Source organism: Prionailurus bengalensis, chromosome E4 (assembly GCF_016509475.1).
Source record: "Prionailurus bengalensis isolate Pbe53 chromosome E4, Fcat_Pben_1.1_paternal_pri, whole genome shotgun sequence".
In the NCBI taxonomy this organism is placed as follows: domain Eukaryota; kingdom Metazoa; phylum Chordata; class Mammalia; order Carnivora; family Felidae; genus Prionailurus; species Prionailurus bengalensis.
In genome coordinates, this window is record NC_057360.1 from 5,234,274 (window position 1) to 5,254,739 (window position 20,466).

The 20,466-nt window shown below is 37.8% G+C and overlaps 1 protein-coding gene across 2 annotated transcripts in view; it reads right to left on the minus strand.

The window, feature by feature from the left end:
- The window catches only part of CATSPERE (catsper channel auxiliary subunit epsilon), a 198,455-nt gene that overhangs the window by 59,304 nt on the left and 118,685 nt on the right, over positions 1 to 20,466 (minus strand). For both annotated transcript variants that reach the window (XM_043567779.1, XM_043567780.1), the window contains exons 9-10: positions 15,930 to 16,422; positions 4,809 to 5,283 (exon numbers count right to left, since the gene is read on the minus strand). In XM_043567779.1, coding sequence (XP_043423714.1) covers positions 4,809 to 5,283; positions 15,930 to 16,422 — 968 coding nt within the window. The remainder of the gene's footprint in view (positions 1 to 4,808; positions 5,284 to 15,929; positions 16,423 to 20,466) is intronic.

A 20,466-nucleotide genomic window follows, 5' to 3' on the forward strand; every position in this document is an offset into this window, starting at 1 on the left:
TATGAAAATACACATTTTCTAATACTTTTGGGGAAACAGACTGTGGCAACTTTTGCTGGAGAGCAACTGTAAAGATTTATTGATTTTTTGAATATTCAGAGCTTTGAATCACGAATTCTACATCTAATAACTTATATCAAAGAATACCTGTACAAGTGTAGAAAACATATACATATATAGAAGCACATTTCCTGCAGCATTATTTGTAGTAGCAAAAGAAATGAAGCCTGATATCTATCTATGTAAATATCTGTTTATACTCCTATTGGTCTAAATAATAGTACAGTTAAACCATGAACACTCTGTGGCAGTGAAAGTGGCATAGTTTTTATGTGTATTAGATATTTTGAAAATGCAGCTTATTATGTTTTGAATTTTCTTTTTCAAAAGTCTGAATAAATTCACAGGAACTTTTGAATAGTGGGTTATTTGAGGAATGAAAATGGTGAAGGTGGAAGGCTTTTGACTTCATATTTCATGTTTATGAATTGTTTAAGCTTTTTATTTCCGTGTTTCCAAATGGCCTTCAGTACAACATTCAGACTTTAAGGTCCCTCTAAAATGTATCCCCAAGTGTTGGGATGAGCACTGGGTGTTGTATGTAGTGATGAATCACTGAATTCTACTCCTGAAACTAATATTACACTGTATGTTAACTAACTAAAATTTAAATTAAAAAAATTTTTTTAAGTTTATTTATTTTTGAGAGAGAGAGAGAGAGAGAGAGACAGAGACAGAGAGAGACAGAGAGAGACAGAGCATGAGCAGGGGAGGACAGAGAAAGAGAGGGTCCCAGAATCTGAAGCAGAGCTGTCAGCAAAGAGCCCAATGCGGGGCTTGAACTCACAAAAGGTGGGATCATGACCTGAGCTGAAGTCAGATGCTTAATCTACTGAGCCACCCAGGCGCCCCCTAACCAAAATTTAAATTAAAAAATGTACATATACATTTTTATACACTTGTGTAAAATGCACATACCCATACAGATATGTTAGTGGAATGCTGTGTTGGGACAAATGTAACATTAAAAAAATATTTTCTTTAAAAAAAGTAAAAAATAAAATCGATCCCCAATTTACTATTCTAACCTTATCTCCTTATCATGGTGGCCAGCGGTCTTTTAAAAACACAAATATTCTGCTTCTCTCTTGCTGAAAACTCTTTAGAACTCCCTATACAGGCTGCAGGAGAAGGTCCAATTTTCTCACATGGCTTGTGAGGACTTTCATAATCTGAACTTCATTTCTCCAGGGGAGACTTCTTTTTTTCTCTGGACAACTCTGTTTCAGCAGTGTATTGTCTTTCGAGTCCTGGGTTGTACTCTGTTGTCTCTGTCTCTGGGTGGTTGGGTACACTGTCTTCATTGTCTTCACTGCTTACCTAACGTCTACCCATTTCCCATTTCCCATTACCCATTTCCCAAGCCTCAGCTTAGACATCACTTCTCCAAGGAAGCCTTCTCTATCTCCCCACCCCCGCCCCCAGACTTGAGTAAGTTACTCGATTTATGTGATTCTGTAGCGCCCAATATTGGCTCTGTTATAGCATTAGCCATGTTGCATTGTTTGTAGGTTTACTTGTCTTTATCCTCTGCAATTTTGTAAGTGCTAAAAGGGTGGGGATTGTGTCCAATTTCCATGCTATCTCCAACTCCCAGAAGAGCATCTCGCAAGTAGTGCGTGTTCAATGAATACATGTTCATCCATTTATTCAAAAAAGTACCTATTATATACTATATTAGACACTGCGGGTAAAGCAGCAAATATAACAAAGTCACACAAAGCTTGTTTTTTGTTGGAAGATTCAGTTAATGAATAAGTACACGTGTAATTTGTTAGATGAGAAGTGCTGTGAACAAAATGAAGAAGTGTAAGGGACACAGCATGGGAGTTAGGTCAGGGTTAGGGAAGAGCTCCCCAAACATTTGGCATTTGGACTTAAACCTGAATCCAATGTTAAGACTCATGTAGACATCAATGTGAACAACGCTTTTGGCACATGAAACAGTAGGTAACCAGGGAACAGCAAAGAGGCCAGTCTGCAGCTAGGTAACAGTGAACAAAGGGTCAAGTGATAGATGACATCAGAGTCTGGGGCCAAACCACATACTGCTTTTTGGGCCATGGTAACAGTTTTGGATTTTATCCTGAGTGATACAGGAAGCCAAATGAGGGTTTTAAGCTGAGGAGTAATGTGATTTTGCATGTTTTGAAAGGCTCACGCTAGCTTCCCAGTGGACTGTAATTTGGTGGAGGCAGGGAGAGCACATGAAAGGCTCTTACACGTATGAGCTGGAGAGGACACTGGCTTGGACTGGAGTGAGGATGGTGGAAAGGGGTTAGATTTTAGATAGACTTTTTAGATAGAGCCACCAGGAGCTGCCTGTGGATTAGTTGTGGGATGTCAAAGGGAAAGATTTGAGGATGAGGTCAAGGTTTGTGCCTGGGAAGACAGGAAGAGGTGATATTTACTTGACAGGAAAGGACTAGGCAAGGAGCAGGTTGAGATAGGAGTGAGAAACTCAGGGATCCGTTCTTGGATGTCAAATCTAAGATACCTACTAGTCATCCGAATGAAGGTATGCTGAAGGCAGCTGGGAAAAAGGCCTGGAGTTGAGGCTAGGGCTTATGGCCAGAGGGCAGGGCAAATGTAAACAGAACTCAGAAGATTCCTGAAAACTAAACCCTGAGGTGCTTCTCCATTTGGGAATCAGGAAGATGAAGATGGAAAAGAGGCTGAGGAGGAGTAGCTAGTGAGGTAGTAGGAAGAGTAAAAAAGCGATAGCCCAAAAGTCAGGTGAAAAAAAGCATTTTGAAGGGGACAACTCTTGTGCTGTTGGTGGGAATGCAAACTGGTGCAGCCACTCTGGTTTCTCAAAAAGCTAATACCAGAACTACCCTATGATCCAGCAATTGCACTACTAGGTGTTTACCCCAAGGATACAAAAACGCAGATTCAAAGGGGTCCATGGACCCCAGTGTTTGTAGCAGTATTATCAACAATAGCCAAACTATGGAGGGAGACCCAATGTCCATTAACTAGTGAATGGATAAAGAAGATGTGGTGTATATATACACAAAGGAATAATACTCAGCCATCAAAAAGAGTGAAATCTTGCCATTTGCAATGACATGGATGGAGATAGGGTATATTACGCTAAGCAAAATAAGTCAAAGACAAGCACCATATGATTTCACTCATATGTGGAAGCTAAGAAACAAAACATGGACATGTTGAAAGGGGTAAAAAGAGGTAAAAAGTGATTCTTAACGATAGAGACCAAATAGGATTGATGGAGGGAGGTGGGTGGGGGATGGGCATTAAGGAGGGCACTTGTTATGATGAGCACTGGGTGTTGTATGTAGTGATGAATCACTGAATGCTATCCTGAAACCATTGTTGCACTGTATGTTAACCAATTAGAATTTCAATAAAAAGTAAACAATAAACTTCAAAAAGAAAAAGTATTTCAAGAATAAGGCCCTGCTAAGTGGTTTCCAATGCTGCTGCCAGGTCATGGAAGATGGCTGAAAATTGGCCACTGGGTTAGCACAGTGGAGGTCATCGAGAACCTTAACAAGAGCAGTTTCCACAGAATATTTGATTAGAGTGCCTTCAAGAGAAAGGGAGGAAAGAGGAGAAAGTGAAAGTAGGCAATATTTTTTATAGTTTTGTTGTAAAAGGGAACATAAAAATCAGATGGTTGGGAGTTGAAGGGTGGTAGAGGTCAAGAAAGACTGATTATGAATGACAGCGACACTTCCTTTAAATTCCATGTTTGGGGTTACCTCCTAACTAGGCTTTTTGAGGATAGCACTTCCTATTTCTCGGCATTGCCTATAATGTTTAGTATGCTACCTCAGGAATAACAAGATCAAGAATAACTACTATTAGCTGAAGGTTTACCATGCACCCAGTTTTATTTTAAGCATTTTACATACAATCTCTTATCCAGTTGACACAGCTGCCCTACATTCTAGATTAGAATACTGAAGCTTGGAAAGGTTCAATGACTTGCTCATGGATGTGAATACAGGTCCACTTAACTCTACAAAATGTGCCATAGCTTGAATTGTGTCCCCTCAGAAAAGATATGTTGATGTTCTAATTCCCAGTACTCCTTCAGAATGTGACCTTATTTGGAAATAGGGTCATTACAGAGGCAATCAGTTAAGATGAGGTGCTCCTGGAGCAGGGTGGGCCCTGACGTCCTTACAACAAGTTGGCGTGTGAGGACACAGGGAGAATGCAACATCGTGATGAAGGCAGAGGTTGGGATGATGCAGCTGCAAGTCAAGGGATGGCCAGGTTTACCAGAAGGCCACCAAAGGCTGGGAAGAAGCAATGAAAGATCCCCCTTTGGGTTTCAGAGGGATTCTGAATTCATGGCATTCAGAGGGAATTCATGGCTTTGCTGACACCCTGAATGTGGACTTCTAGCCTCCAAAATTGAGACAATAAATTCCTGTTGTTTGAAGCCACCCAGCTAGTGGTAGCCCTAAGGAGTCCTAGGAAATGAATACAACACCATATCACTTCCAACACTAAAATGCATATGTATGTGCTGATTGACCGAAATGAATCTAACGGGAAAAAAAAACCCCAGTACTGGAGTTGGCCATTTTGCTATGTGAGATCATAACTGACCTTAGTGGAGCTTAAAACATATCCATTTTTAGGCGGTAAAAAGTACACCTTTCTCTACCCATATACCCATATATTAGTGCATTTATAATTGTTACATCTTCGTAAGGAAGTTATCTACTAGAAAATCTAGAATAAATTTTTGCAGACTGAGAATGGCTCACCGATGAAAATAATATGAATGGTGCTGTTCTGTGACAACCTTGATAAGTTTCCAAACTCTGTAGGTGTTTGGATAACTCCAGTCTCGGTGAAATTGTGATAGCAATAGTAGACCCTGTGTTTGTCCCATAGTACTAATTCTGGAAGTGCTGAATATAGAAAATGTGCATTTACAAAAGTGTCACTAGGGACATCTAATGCAAAGTCTTGGTTCATCCACTGCTCTGTATCTTCATTATATATTACCACATAAATCTTTTTGTTGACTGTGCATGCAGAGCAGTAACTTAATAACAAGGCAATCTCCAAAGGGTGTCCTGGATACTCAACATTGTGTATAGTTAGTGTATCGGTTGGTGATATATTTAGAAGGCTTTTCAGTTTTTCAGTAGTCATTATTTTCATAAATCTAAGAAGAGGATATCCAAGATAAAGTTCACTTTTGGTCCAGACTGCGAAGATACTTCTTATTTTACTCTGTAACAAAATGGAAAATAACTTAAAGATCTTTTGTTTTAGGGATGGTCCTTACAATTCCTGTCTTCTAATTTGCTATATTTAAAAATAAAATGTAGTAACTATTAAGGTTTGACTCTTAGTGTATTTCTGAATAATACTCCAGGCATTGAAATACATTACATGGAAATATGTCATATTATATATATTCATAAATATAAGTTATTTCAGTAATTTTATTCTTTATCTATAGACATAATTAATTTTAATTCCCTTTTAAATACCCAGAGAATATCAGCCTTCTCTTTTCTTATGTATTTATCCACTCTGGCCAGGAGTGCCTTTTTGATGTTCACTACGGTCAAGATATAAAGACACTTCAAACATGAAGTTATTTTTGGAATTATAGCTTCCTTGGATATGAGATCAAGAGAAGAGAGAACTTAAAACTCTGGATCAATACTACCCTTTTATGAACACAGGCTGTTAGAGAGACTGCTGTGTCTGAAATTCAGTGGGCCTAATTTCATTTAGCAAGCCAAGATCCCTCTTCTCCCCTGTCTGTTCTTCCCAATTGTTTCTAATTCTTAGAGATTTTTACTTAATATGTAACTTCTATTTTCATGACTGTCAAAAGGAGTCTCTTGGGCACATAGTGATAAAATGTCGACACTACCCAAGCAATCTACACATTCAATGCAACCCCTATCAAAATAACACCAGCATTCTTCACAGAGCTAGAACAAACAATCCTAAAACTTGTATGGAACCAGAAAAAACTCCGAATAGCCAAAGCAATCTTGAAAAAGAAAAGCAAAGCTGGAGGCATCACAATTCAAGACTACAAACAGTGTTACAAAGCTGTCATCATCAAGACAATATGGTACTGGCACAAGAACAGACACAATGGAACAGAATTAGAGAACCCAGAAATGGACCCACAAACGTATGGCCAACTAATCTTTGACAAAGCAGGAAAGAATATCCAATGGAAAAAAGACAGTCTCTTCAGCAAGTGGTGCTGGGAAAACTGGACAGCGACATGCAGAAGAATGAACCTGGACCACTTTCTTACACCATACACTCAAATCCATAAACTCAAAATGGATGAAAGACCTAAACATAAGACAGGAAGCCATCAAAAGCCTCGAGGAGAAAACAAGCAACAAGCCCTTTGACCTCAGCTGCAGCAACTTCTTACTTGACATTTCTCCAGAGGTAAGGAAAACAAAAGCAAAAATGAACTATAGGGACCTCATCAAGATATAAAGTTTCTGCACAGAGAAGGAAACAATCAGCAAAACTAAAAGGCAACCGAAGGAATGGGAAAAGAAATTTGTAAATGACATATCAGATAAAGCGTTAGTATTCAAAATCTATAAAGAACTTATCAAACTCAACACCCAAAAAACAAACAATCCAGTGAAGAAATGGGCAAAAGACAGGAATAGACGCTTCTCCAAAGAAGACATCCAGATGGCTGACAGACACATGAAAAAATCCTCAACATCATCCATCATTGGGGAAATACAAATCAAAACCACAATGAGATACCACCTCACACCTGCCAGAATGGCTAACATTAACAACACAGGCAACAACAGATGTTGGCGAGGATGCAGAGAAAGAGGACAACTTTTGCACTGCTGGTAGGAATGCAAACTGGTGCAGCCACTCTGGAAAACAGTATGGAGGTTCCTCAAAAACTTAAAAATAGAACTACCCTATGACCCAGCAATTGCACTATTAGGTATTTATCCAAAGGATACATGTATGCTGATTTGAAGGGACACATGCACTCTTCAATGTTTATAGAAGCACTATCAACAATAGCCAAAGTATGGAAAGAGCCCAAATGTCCATTGATGGATGAATGGATAAGGAAGACGTGGTGTGTGTGTGTGTGTGTGTGTGTGTGTGTGTGTATGTGTGTGTGTGTGTGTGTGTATATATATATATATATATATATATATATATATATATATATAATGAAGTATTACTCGGCAATCAAAAAGAATGAAATCTTGCCATTTGCAACTATGTAGATGGAACTGGAGGGTATTGTGCTAAGTGAAATAAGTCAGTAAGAGAAAGACAAATCTATGATTTCACTCATATGTGGAATTTAAGATCCAAAACAGATGAACAGAAGGGAAGGGAAGCAAAATTAATATAAAAACAAAGAGGGAGACAAACCATAAGAGACTCTTAAATACAGAGAAAAAACTGAGGGTTGCTGACAGGGTTTGGGTGGGAGGAAGGGCTAAAGAGGTGAGGGGCATTAAGGAGGGCACTTGTTGGGATGAGCACTGGGTGGTTATATGTAAGTGATGAATCACTAAATTTTATTCCTGAAATTATTATTACACTATATGCTAATTAATTTGTATTTAAACTTAAAAAAAATTTTTTTTAAATAAAAAAAATAAAAACTTAAAAAAAAAGCCTAGAGCTTGTGTTGCTTAAATGAGTGTGAGATGATCTTCCAAGAGTAAATATATTAGAAACAAAGTGATGAGCCTCTCATAGAAAAGACCCAAGGTTATGCTCATTCTTGGTAGAGGGATGGGAAGAGGAATCCATCATAAATATGACGTATGGGAATTCCAAGGAGCCTCAGCCATGGAATGAGTTTTTACCCACCCACAAACTTTCCCATAGATCTTCACCTAGTGCTTAGGTGTAGTAAGCCAAAGGTTTTGGGACAAGGCCAGGGAGCTGAGAGATCCCCTTGAGGCATTCAGGGACTCTCCCAAAAATAAAGCAGTAATCCTCTGAAGACAGGGAGGGGGCAGGCTGCAAGGCAGCAAAGTTGAGAGAAACCCATCTGTACTCTGGATTCTCAGCTACCATAGGCTGGGAGTGGGATACGGGGGTTGAGAGACTCTCCCTCTGAGACATACTTGGCCTTTACAAAGTGTAAGGCAGCCTCCCTGCCACAACTGGGGACAGGGAAGCATGAGAGAGAGAGAGAGAGAGAGAGAGAGAGAGAGAGATCTCCCAATGCCTGAAAATCCCAGGGCAGATGAGGAAAGAGAATTCTTTAGCGATCAAAAAGCTGGCAGCTAGACTATAAAGCAGAGACAGCTGTCCTCGAGTTTGGAAAGGTGGTGGGCCAGTTGTAAAGTATGAAGAGATCCCTGGAATCTTGTCAGTGCAAAGAGCCCAAGTGTGGCTGAAGAGGTAATAACTGATAAAAATGCCGAAGGACCTACTGGAAAAGATGGGCAATGCGAGTACGGAGATGGGGAATTTCAGCTGAGGTATGTAAATGATAAAAAAGAACAAAGTGAAAATGTTAGAAATAAAAAAAAAATATGACATCAGGAATAAAAAAATTATTAGACGCATTCAAGAGTAAAGTGGGAAAAGCTGACGGGCTGTGAGCTTGAAGACAGGTGAATATCCAAACTGAAATACAAAGAAAGAAGTAAACACAAAATGGACAGACTGAGGTCTGTGGGACAATATTAAATGGTGTCATATATGCATTTCTAAACCCCTAGAAGGAGAGGAAAAACAGAATGGTGCAGAAGAAATATTTGAAGAGATAATGTCCAAGAACATCCCCAAATTAATGACTGACATAATCCCAGAAACCCAAGAGACTCAGTTGAACCACAAACAGGATACATACAAAGGAAATCACACCTAACTACTAATGAATAATACATAATAAAAATGCTGAAGACCAAAGATAACGTGCAAATTCTAAAAGCAGCGACACATAAAAAGACACATGGTATATGTGAGATCAACGGCATGAATGATGGCTGACTTCTTCCCGAAAATGATAGAGGCCATAAGATAATGGAACGATGTCATCATAAATTGCTTTAAAAACAACAAAACCCAGCTGTCATCCTATAATTCTGTATTCAGTGAAAAATGCCCTTCAAAAATGAAGGCCAAAAAATAAAGACACCTTTATACAGACAAATGCTGAGAGAACTTGTTGTATAGGAAAATTCAAAAGATATTCCTCAGGCAGAAGGGAAATGGATTCAGGAGGAACTCTGGATATGCAGACAGAAATGAAGCATGCCTGGGAGAATATATCTATAAAGACTTATTTTGCCATCAGTTTATATCTATATATCTATATATCTTTATGACAATTGACTATTAATTCATTTATTTACTTTCTTTTTTTTTTTTTTTTGAGAGAGAGAGACAGAGAGAGAGCACACAAAGTAGGGTAGGGGCAGAGAGAGAGGGAGAGAGAGAATCCCTGTACTGTCAGCACAGAGCCCAAGGTGGGGCTCAAACTCACAAACCATGAGATCATGACCTGAGCCGAAATCAGTCAGCCGCTTAACTGACTGAGCCACCCAGGCCCCCTGACAATTGACCTTTTTAAAGGAAAAATATTAACAATATATTTTGAAATTTATAGCGTATTTAGAAGTAAAATATGAGATAAGAATATAAAGGGTGGGAGGGATATAAATGGAACCATACAGTCATAAGTTTCTTACACTGTTGTTAAGTATATACTACTTGAAATTAGACTCTGATAAATTAAAGATGATTATTATGGGGCACCTGGGTGGCTCAGTCTGTTGTGCATCAGATTCTTGGTTTTGGCTCAGGTCATAATCCCACAGTTCATGACACTGAGCACTGCATTGGGCTCTGCACTGACAGCAGGAAGCCTGCTTGGGATTCTCTCTCTTTCCCTCTCTCTCTGCCCCTTCCCCACTCATGCATGTGCACGTGCATACACTCTCTCTTAAAATAAATAAATAGCCTTAACAAAAAGATTGTTGTACAGCCAAGTGCAATCACTACAAAGAAGATCTTGAATAAAAAAAAATGAACACAGTTGAAAACAGATACTGAAAAAAACATGATTCCTTCAGAGGACAAGAAGAGAGAAACAAAGGAACAAAGAACATGTGGGGTTACTAGAAAACAAATACCAAGATGGTAGACTTAACTCCAACCATAGCAGTAGTTATGTTAAATCTAGGTGGACTGAATACTATAATTTTTAAAATATTTTTTAATGTTTATTTATTTATTTATTAAAAAAAATTTTTTTAACGTTTATTTACTTTTGAGACAGAGACAGAGCATGAACTGGGGAGGAGCAGAGAGAGAGGGAGACACAGAATCAGAAGCAGGCTCCAGGCTCTGAGCTGTCAGCACAGGGCCCGACGCGGGGCTCGAACTCACGGACCGCGAGATCATGACCTGAGCTGAAGTCGGCCGCCTAACCGACTGAGCCACCCAGGCACCCCAATGTTTATTTATTTTTGAGAGAGAGAGAGAGACAGAGAGAGAGAGCGCGCAAACAGGGGAGGGGCAGAGAGAAAGGGAGATACAGAATCTGAAGCAGGCTCCAGGCTTTGAGTGGTCAGAATAGAGCCTTACATGGAGCTCGAACTCGTGAACTTGTGAACTCACGAGATCATGACCTGAGCCAAAGTCAGATGCTTAACCAACTGAGCCACCCAGGTGCACCTGAATACTATAATTTTAAAGCATATATTGTCACATTGGAGAAGAAGCAAGATTGCAGTTTATAAGAAGTATGAAGTCACAGACAGATTGATCGTAAAAGGATAAAAATAATGCACCATATAAGCATGAAACATAAGAAAGCTAGTGCATACCCTCTAGAAGAGTTTAGATAATAAAAGATTGGACACACCCAATGTTGGTGAGATGTGGAATGAAATGAAAAAAAAAACTGCCATAAATATTTTATGTTTTAATTACTATAGCCTTGTAATAAATTTTGATGTATGATAGAAGAAATACTTTGCTACCCAACCATTCCAACTCTCAGCTCTTTACTCTTTGATATGTATTTTAGAATCAGTGTACTGAGCTCCACAAAGTAACATTGGGAGTTTGACTGGAACAGCATCAAATCGATAGATAAATCCGGGAAGAATTGAAAAGCTTAAAATATTCTGTATTCTAATCCATGAACATGATATAGCTATGTATTCGGATCTTTATTAATATTTTTGATAATATTTTATTTTCGTCTCAACCAAGTTCTTGTACATTTTTAATGGCATTTGTTCTTGGAAATCTGGAAATTTTTTTGGTTCTCTCTTGAATTTCCATATGACTTTTAGAATCAGCTTCTCAATTTCTATTAGAAGCCTACTGGGATTTTAACTGATGTGTGCTGAATTTCTCAAGCATTGACACCTTAACAGAGTCTTCTCACCCATGAACAGATCTCTCCACTTAAGTCTTTTATTTCACCAGTAATATTTTGTAATGTGTGTGTGTGTGTGTGTGTGTGTGTGTATGTGTATGTGTGTGTGTTATATGTGTAGTGTGTGTGGTGGTATCATTGTTTTAAGCTTTTAAATTCCAGTGAGTTAACACACAGTGTAATATTAGTTTCAGGTGTACAATATAGTGATTCAACACTTCCGTATATCACCCAGTGCTCATCACTCCTTAATCCCCATCATCTATTTCCATCACCCCTCCACCCACCTCTCTTCTGGTGACCATAAGTTTGTTCTCTATAGTTAAGAGTCTGTTTCTTGGTTTGCCTCTCCTTCTCTTCCCTTTGCTTGTTTGTTTTGTTTCTTAAATTGCACATGAGTGAAATCATACTGTTATTTGTGTTTTGTAGTCTTTAAGTGTGTATACACTTGCACATCTTTTGTCAGAATCATCCCTAAGCACTTAATATTTTATAATGTACTATAAATAGTATTTCTTAAAGTTTCGATCTATTATTGTTCATTTTTATGCTTGTATATTTCCTATGCAAAATTAAATTGCATATTTCATATGGAAATAAAATTGAGTTTTTATATTGATCTTGTAAACTGCAATCTTAGTAAACATATTTATTAGCCCTGATGGGTTTCTTGTATATTCTGTAACCTTTTCTACATCGAATGATGCTGTTTGGTAATAAAGACAGTTTCACTCTTCCTTTCCAATGTACGTGCCTTTGTTTCTTGACTCATTGCACCTACTAGAATGGCCAGCACAATGTTGAATAGAAGTAATAGGAGCACACATTCTTGCCTTGTTCCTTATTTTAAGCAAGGAAGGCAAGAAAAAAAAAAGAAATAAAGAATATATAGTGTTAATAGAAAATAGATACCAAAATGGTAGACTTAAACCCAACCACAGCAATAACTGCATTAAATCTAAGTGGGCTAGTCTTTTACCATCATGTGCAATGTTAGCCATTGATTTTATATGAGTGTCCTGTGTTAAGTTGAAGAAATTCCTTCTTATTCCTACTTTGCTGATTGTTAAAATCAATTGTGTATATTGGATGTTGTCAAGTGCTTTTCTGTGTCTATTGAAATGATCATACGGTTTTTCTTTTCTTGTTTTCTAATATGGTAAATCGTGTTGATTGATTTTCTAATGTAAACCACTCTTTCATTCCTGAACTAAAACCATACCTGTGCATGATGTATTTTCCTTTCTATATGTTGTTGGATCTAGTTTGCTAAAATTTTGCCTAGAAGTTTAAAATTTTGTTTATGAGAGATATTGCTATGTAGTTTTATATTTTTCTAATATGTTATTCTTGGTTGTAGTATCAGACAAGCTGCTCCATGGAATCAATTGAAAAGTATTACTCCCTCTTCAATTTTCTGAAGTTTAGAACTGGCATCATTTATTTATTTATTTTTTATTTTTTTTATTAGAAAAATTTTTTTTCAATGTTTTTTATTTATTTTTGGGACAGAGCGAGACAGAGCATGAACGGGGGAGGGGCAGAGAGAGAGGGAGACACAGAATCAGAAGCAGGCTCCAGGCTCTGGGCCATCAGCCCAGAGCCCGACGCAGGGCTCGAACCCACGGACCGTGAGATCGTGACCTGGCTGAAGTCGGATGCTTAACCGACTGCGCCACCCAGGCACCCCCATTTATTTTTAAAATATATAGCAGGACACTGATGAAATCCTCCTGGCCTGGAGGTTTCTTTGTGGGAAGGTTTTTAAATAACAAATTCAATTTCTTTGATTGATGTAAGAGTATTCATGTCATCTGTTTCTTCTTTAGTTTTTTCTTAATGTTTATTCTTTTTTTTACTTCTTTTTATTAAAAAAAAATTTTTTTTTTAACATTTATTCATTTTTGAGAGACAGAGAGAGACAGAGCATGAGCGGGGAAGGGGCAGAGAGAGGGAGACACAGAATCGGAAGCAGACTCCAGACTCTGAGCCATCAGCCCAGAGCCCGACGCGGGGGCTTGAACTCACGGACCGCGAGATTGTGACCCAAGCTGAAGTCAGCTGCTTAACCGACTGTGCCACCCAGGCGTCTCATCATTTCTGGTTTCTTAAAGTGGAAGCAGAGATCATGGATTTGAGATATTTCTTCTTTTGTAATATAGAGGATTAATATAAATTTTCCCTCTAAGTATCTCTTCAGTAGCATCCTACCAATTTTGACATATTCTGTTTCCATTTTCTTTCAGTTCAAAACAGTTTGTTTCTTTCAGTTTAAAAAGTGTTTATTTATTTTGAGAGAGAGAAAGCGTGAGCGGTGGAGGGGCAGAGAGAGAGAGAGAGAGAGAGAGAGAGAGAGAGAGAATCCCAAGCAGGCTCCACACTGTCAGTGCAGAGCCCAACACAGGGCCCTAACTCATGAAACCTGAGATCATGACCTGTGCTGAAATCAAGAGTCTGATGCTTAGCCAACTGAGTCACCCAGGTGCCCATAGTTCAAAACACTTTCTAATTCGTTTTTAAAATTTGTTCTTTCTTTAAAATATATTACAAAGCTGTAGTAATCAAGACAGTATGGTATAAGCCCCAAAATAGACATAGATCAATGGAACAGAATAGAAAACCCAGAAATGAATCCACAGCTATATGGACTATTAATCTTTGACAAAGCAGGAAAGAATATCCAATGCAAAAAAAACCCAGTCTCTTCATCAAATGGTGTTGAGAAAACTGGACAGTGACATGCGGAAGAATGAACCTGGACCACTTTCTTATACCACACACAAAAATACATTTAAAATGAGGACCTAAATGTGAAACAGGAAACCATTAGAATCCTAGAGGAGAACACGGGCAGTAACCTCTTTTACATTGGCATAGCAACTTCTTACTAGATAGGTCTCTTAAGACAAGAGACACAAAAGCAAAAATAAACTATTGGGACTTTATCAAAATAAAAACCTCTGCAGAGCCAAGGAAACAATAAGTAAAACTAAAAGACAACCTATGGAATGGGAGAGGATATTTGCAAATGACATATCTGATAAAGTGTTAGTATCCAAAATATCTAAAGAACTTATCAAACTCAACATCCAAAAAACAAATAATCCAGTGAAGAAATGGGCAAAAGACATGAATAGACACTTCTCCAAAGAAGACATCCAGATGGCCAACCTCCACATGAAAAAATGCTCAACATCAGTTATTATCAGGGAAATACAAATCAAAACCACAATGAGATACCAGCTCACACCTGTCAGAATGGCTAATATTACCAACTCAGGCAACAACAGATGTTGGCGAGGCTGCAGAGAAAGAGGCTTTCTTTTGCATTGTTGGTGGGAATGCAAGCTGGTGCAGCCACTGTGGAAAACAGTATGGAGGTTCCTCAAAAAATTAAAAATAGAACTACTGTATGCCCCAGCAATTGCACTACTAGGTATCTATCCAAGGGATACAGGTGTGCTGTTTTGAAGGGGCATACGCACCCCAATGTTTATAGCAGCGCTACCAACAGTAGCCAAAGTATGGGAAGAGCCCAAATGTCCATCGATGGATGAATGGATAAAGAAGACGTGGTGTATATACACAATGGAGTATTACTTGGCAATCAAAAAGAATGAAATCTTGCCATTTGCAACTACGTGGATAGAACTAGAGGGTATTATGCTAAATGAATTAGTCAGAGAAAGACAAATATCATGTGACTTCACTCATGTTAAGACTTTAAGATCCAAAACACATGAACAGAAGGGAAGGGAAGCAAAAGTAATATAAAAACAGGGAGGGGGACAAAACAGACTCTTAAATATGGAGAACAAACAGAGGGTTGCTGGAGAGGCTGTGGGAGGGGGGATGGGCTAAATGGGTAAGGGGCATTAAGGAATCTACTTCTGAAATCATGGTTGCACTATATGCTAACTAACTTGGGTGTAAATTAAAAAATAAAAATTTTAAAAATTTAAAAAAATGGGCAGAAGACATGAATAGACATTTTTTTCAAAGAAAACACGCCAATGGCCAACAGACACATGAAAAGATGCTCAACATCACTCATCATCAGGGAAATGCAAATCAAAACTACAAGGAGATATCACCTCACACATGTCAGAATGTCTAAAATATTTTATTCACTATATTGTCAAAAAGAAAAGTTAATCCAATTTTGAGAGCACATGATATCTTTGGGTAAAATAGTTTTTTGGGCCTTTTGCCCACATCGATGTAAAACAAAACTCTCATAATATAATTAAACGACTCTGCATAATAACAACCAAGATTTTTTTCATTCTTTGTTGTTGGAAAAGCATCTCTAAACAGAGACTTCTGAAAATTTAGGTTAGGAAGATGGTTTTACTTACCACCAAAAATAAAATAGCTCTGCAAAATCTGCATAGTATAGTCTCTTTTATATCATGGAATTAGGTGATATGGTGAATTTGTCTAAATGTGTAAGTCTAATATACATATATATATATAATCTTTTACTAACCTTTAATAAATGTCTGGCCCAACACCATTTTCTTGAGGTAATGCCAATAATTCCACCATCAGGAAGATTTTCATTTCTTCCCAGTCTTTTGAACGCAGTAAAAGTTTTGATGTAAAGAATACCATTTATTAGAAAAAATATTCCATCCCATGATATGCTCACATCAGACACATTGTGTCTCTCATCGTCAGTCAAAATGTTTGGAGGCACTCTGATTCTGGTCCAAGTACGGAATGAATCATTTGTTTGAAAGGTCTCCATATCAGCTACCACCACAACTGATGAAAGAACACAAGAAGCCCAGGCTAATATTAACTGACTACCTTGTGGTGAAGTGATTGGTAAAGAGTCAGGAATCTCGGGCATTGTCAACAAAGGGAAGGTCAGCAGGAAAAGAACATCTGCAATAAAGCAGTCTTGAAAAGCCACTTGATTTCCTTTAATTTCCTTTAGCACATCATCTGTTGTCATTGGCACTGAAATATGCCAGGTCCTAAGAAGAAGAAGAATATGAAAATTAAAAATATAAAAATTAAATATAAAAAATTATGTATATAAAATATTAGACCTAAGTGTAGAAATTATAAACATAGAATGTATAAAAATGTAATGGCCTATCTCTCTTCTCATCCATTTTGTACACTACTGACATTTATCATCTTTAAAAAAATTTTATTTTTATCAACATAAATCTGGGTGAAACAAATTAAATAGCACTAAAAGGCTACCCCTGCCCCATTTCTCCACATTCTTCACTCTTGTTCCCAAAGGAAAACAATCTGGACTCTTACAGCTCTCTCATTTGCAGTGTGTCTCCAAATTCTCAAATATTCTTATGCTTCTCTCTTAATATATAATTTTTACACATTATCTATTGGCTTCTTATATGACAGATGAAGACGTATTGCTCATAAAGTTTAACTACCCATACGTCTCTTCTCCAACATCACAGTGTTTAGCTAACTATAGGGTTTACATTGTTTTACTATGTAAATATTGTTTACTACTGAGCCAGTTGTCGTACTATAATTACATCTTCACATATACACATATATATATTCATAATCCTTCTCCTAGAGTTAATAATTATTTGATTTTGAAAATCTGTTGTTTCCTAAGTGTGCCAGGAGGTGAAATGGTGCTCCCTAATATTTTCCATGTGGTAAAGACTGGTCATCTAGTACTTGTTCATTTCATAACTCTCTGGGCTGAAGGCACCATGTTCTCAGTCCAGAGCTTTGATCTTTCTGGTTTGGCTAAAGCACATCCTTCAGTACCTCTCTGTGAAAGTATAAAATTGAACATAAAAAATATATATGAATGTGAAATATGAACGTACATTCATGTATATGTGAATAGAAAATATATGATCATAAAATTTTGAGACCCCCGAATATCTGAAAATATTTTACACACCTACTGGATAAATTAGGCAGAGACTTCAGAGCTCTGAGGGCATCTTCTCCCTTCTTTTTGTATTAAAGTTTACTAATGAAAAGCCAGATGATACACTGATTCTTGCTATTATTTAAATGGGTTGCCTTTCTTTAAGATTTTAGGATCTCCCCCTTTTTTTCTTGGTATTCTATTATTCAACAGGGCTGGGTCTATCTTTTGAGTGGACATACAGAGGAATTTGTGAAAACAAGCATTCTACCATAAATCTCAGAAGTCGTGAAAAATTCCAAGGAGAATTTCTTAGCAGGACAATCGAGGAGATGTCGGGTTGTAGATGTTCAGTGAACATCTCTTGAGTTTTCTATTTCCTCAGTGAATACATATCTGGGTGATGGCATTCTGCCCACTCGGACTGTGGTCCTGGCAGGTCAAGGCAGCCCATGTTGGGGCATTTGTAGGGTTATCACTAAATCACCATGCTGCCATGACACTCAATGCAATTACTGTTTTTGGCAAGCCACACTACTGACTCGGTAACATCATTTTCAAGTACAATTTCTAAAATCATGGGGTGCCTGGGTGGCTCATTGGTTAAGCATCTGACTCTTGATTTCAGCTCAGGTCATGATCTCATGGTTTGTGAGTTCAAGCCCCACCTCAGGCTCTGCACTAACAGTGCACAGCCTGCCTGGGATTCTCTCTCTCTCCCTCTCTCTTTGCCCCTTCCCCACTGTCTCTCTCTCTCTCTCTCTCTCTCTCTCTCAAAATAAATAAATAAACATAAAAAAATCATCAGTACCATTTTGTTACATTGTCATATATATACACACACACACGTATGTATATATATATAAATATAAATATATTATTCTATATATAATAATAATTTCATATGTGTATAGCCTCATTATAACTAAGCATCGGTGACTATTTTGTTTGAATGGATAACTTCCTATCTACAAGGCCTAGAAAGGAGCCAGCACTCAAGGCCTAGCTAAGACATACTGAGCATTTCAATTTTCTTTTTCCTTATTTTTTTTTTACTGTCTTTCTTTCTTTCTTTCTTTCTTTCTTTCTTTCTTTCTTTCTCTATTTCTATATAATTTATTGTCAAGTTAGCTAACTTACAGTACATACAGTGTGATCTTGGTTTGGGGGGTAGATTGCCATGATTCATTGCTTACATACAACACCCAGTCCTCATCCCAACAAGTGCCCTCCTCAATGCCCATCACCCATTTCCCAGCCCCCTGTCCCCCTATCAACCCTCAGTTTATTTTCCTCAAGAGTCTCTTATAGTTTGCCTCCCTTTCTGTTTGAAACTATTTTTTCCCCTTCCCTTCCCCCCGTGGTCTTCTGTTAAATTTCTCAAGTTCCACATATGAGTGAAAACATATGATATCTGTCTTTTTTATGACTGACTTATTTCACTTAGCATAATACCCTCCAGTTCCATCCATGCTGTTACAAATGGCAGGATTTCATTCCTTCTGATTGCCAAGTAGGTATTCCATTGTATATATAACCCACATCTTCAATTTTCCACGTCTATCATTTTGTTTTCAAATGTTTGATTTTTTTATGGTGATCATACACATTTCAAAGTTCTTTTCTTACTTCTTTCCCATTTTATAACATCTTAATTTCTTTTATGTGTATAATATCTTCTCTTTCTCTGAAGATTTTATACTTTTTTGTGATCTTTTCTTTGGCTCCCTCTATGTGTTTTTTCCTCTGAGTTCTACTGTTCTTTTTATTGATTCAGGTGTCTGACATTCATATTGGAACCTATAATTCTCTGTTAGTCTTTGGTTGTCTAATATTTAAGAGAGAAGTTGTAACAAGTTGTGTGTGGGTCAGCTCTGAGGGACACTTCTTGCTCACCATGTGCTCCATCGTGCTTTTTCCTTTCTGACTCCAATTTAAGTTATTTTAAGTAGGTCTGATCAGTTAACACAAAGAAAACTCCTCTTCTATCTTGCCAGGATATATGCTAGGTTTCCATATTCAGGGAGCAGAGCAGGAGGAAAGAACTGAAGGCACACTGGGGGATCCCCATCACTTTAGAATTCCCTCTGTGAGCTCTTAATTAATACAATTTCATGCTCTACTAAGTCAGTTACCACTTACTTCTCTCTCTGCTTTCTACTTTCTTGCCTCCCTTCCCATTGCTTCTCCTTGTAGGCTTGCAACTATCTTACTGAGATTATGGGGGAGAGTGGAGATAAACAATTGTATTTAATCTGCCATGTTGTAATTTATCTCCTTTAAACTGAATTTCATTAAGTGCTGTTCTGCTTAGAAACATCAATGGCCCCTTAATTATATCCAGGAAAAAATTCAAGCCATTCCAAATGATTTTCAGGGAATCTCCATATTTTTCCCTATTCAATTTCCCTTGCCATATTATATTTCAAGTGTGTTCTTTCTGTTTGCCTCTCAGAACTATTGGTGCTCTTAATGTCCCGTGGGAGTTCCTCTTCCATTCTCCTGTCTTTATGTTCTACTGTTTTTTAAGTCCTGCTCAAAATGATCTCTTCTATTTTGCTTTCTTGTTTTACTACAAAATGTATCTTTTATAAGGATAACCTTTTCTAAACCCTGATTCTAAACCATCATGTAGATGGTATTTTATGGCATCCAAGGCAATATTTAAAAAAAAAAAAAATATATATATATACATATATATATATATATATATATATATATATATATATATATATAAACAAGGAGGGGGACAAAACAAAAGAGACTCATATATATGGAGAACAAACTGAGGGTTACTAGAGGGGTTGTAGGAGGGGGGATGGGTTAAATGGGTAAGGGGCATTAAGGAATCTATTCCTGATCATTGTTTCACTACATGCTAACTAATTTGGATGTAAAGCAAAAAAGAATGAACCTCTAATATTATATATACACATATTTTCTTTGTGTTTCTTTAAAAATGCCACATATTTAGGGGACACCTGGGTGGCTCAGTCAGTTGAGCATCTGACTTTGGCTCAGGTCATGATCTCACAGTTCATGGGTTTGAGCCCCGTGTCAGACTCTGTGCTGTCAGCTCAGAGCCTGGAGCCTGCTTCGGATTCTGTGTCTCCCTCTCTCTCTCTCTGTCCCTCCCCCACTCATCTTCTGT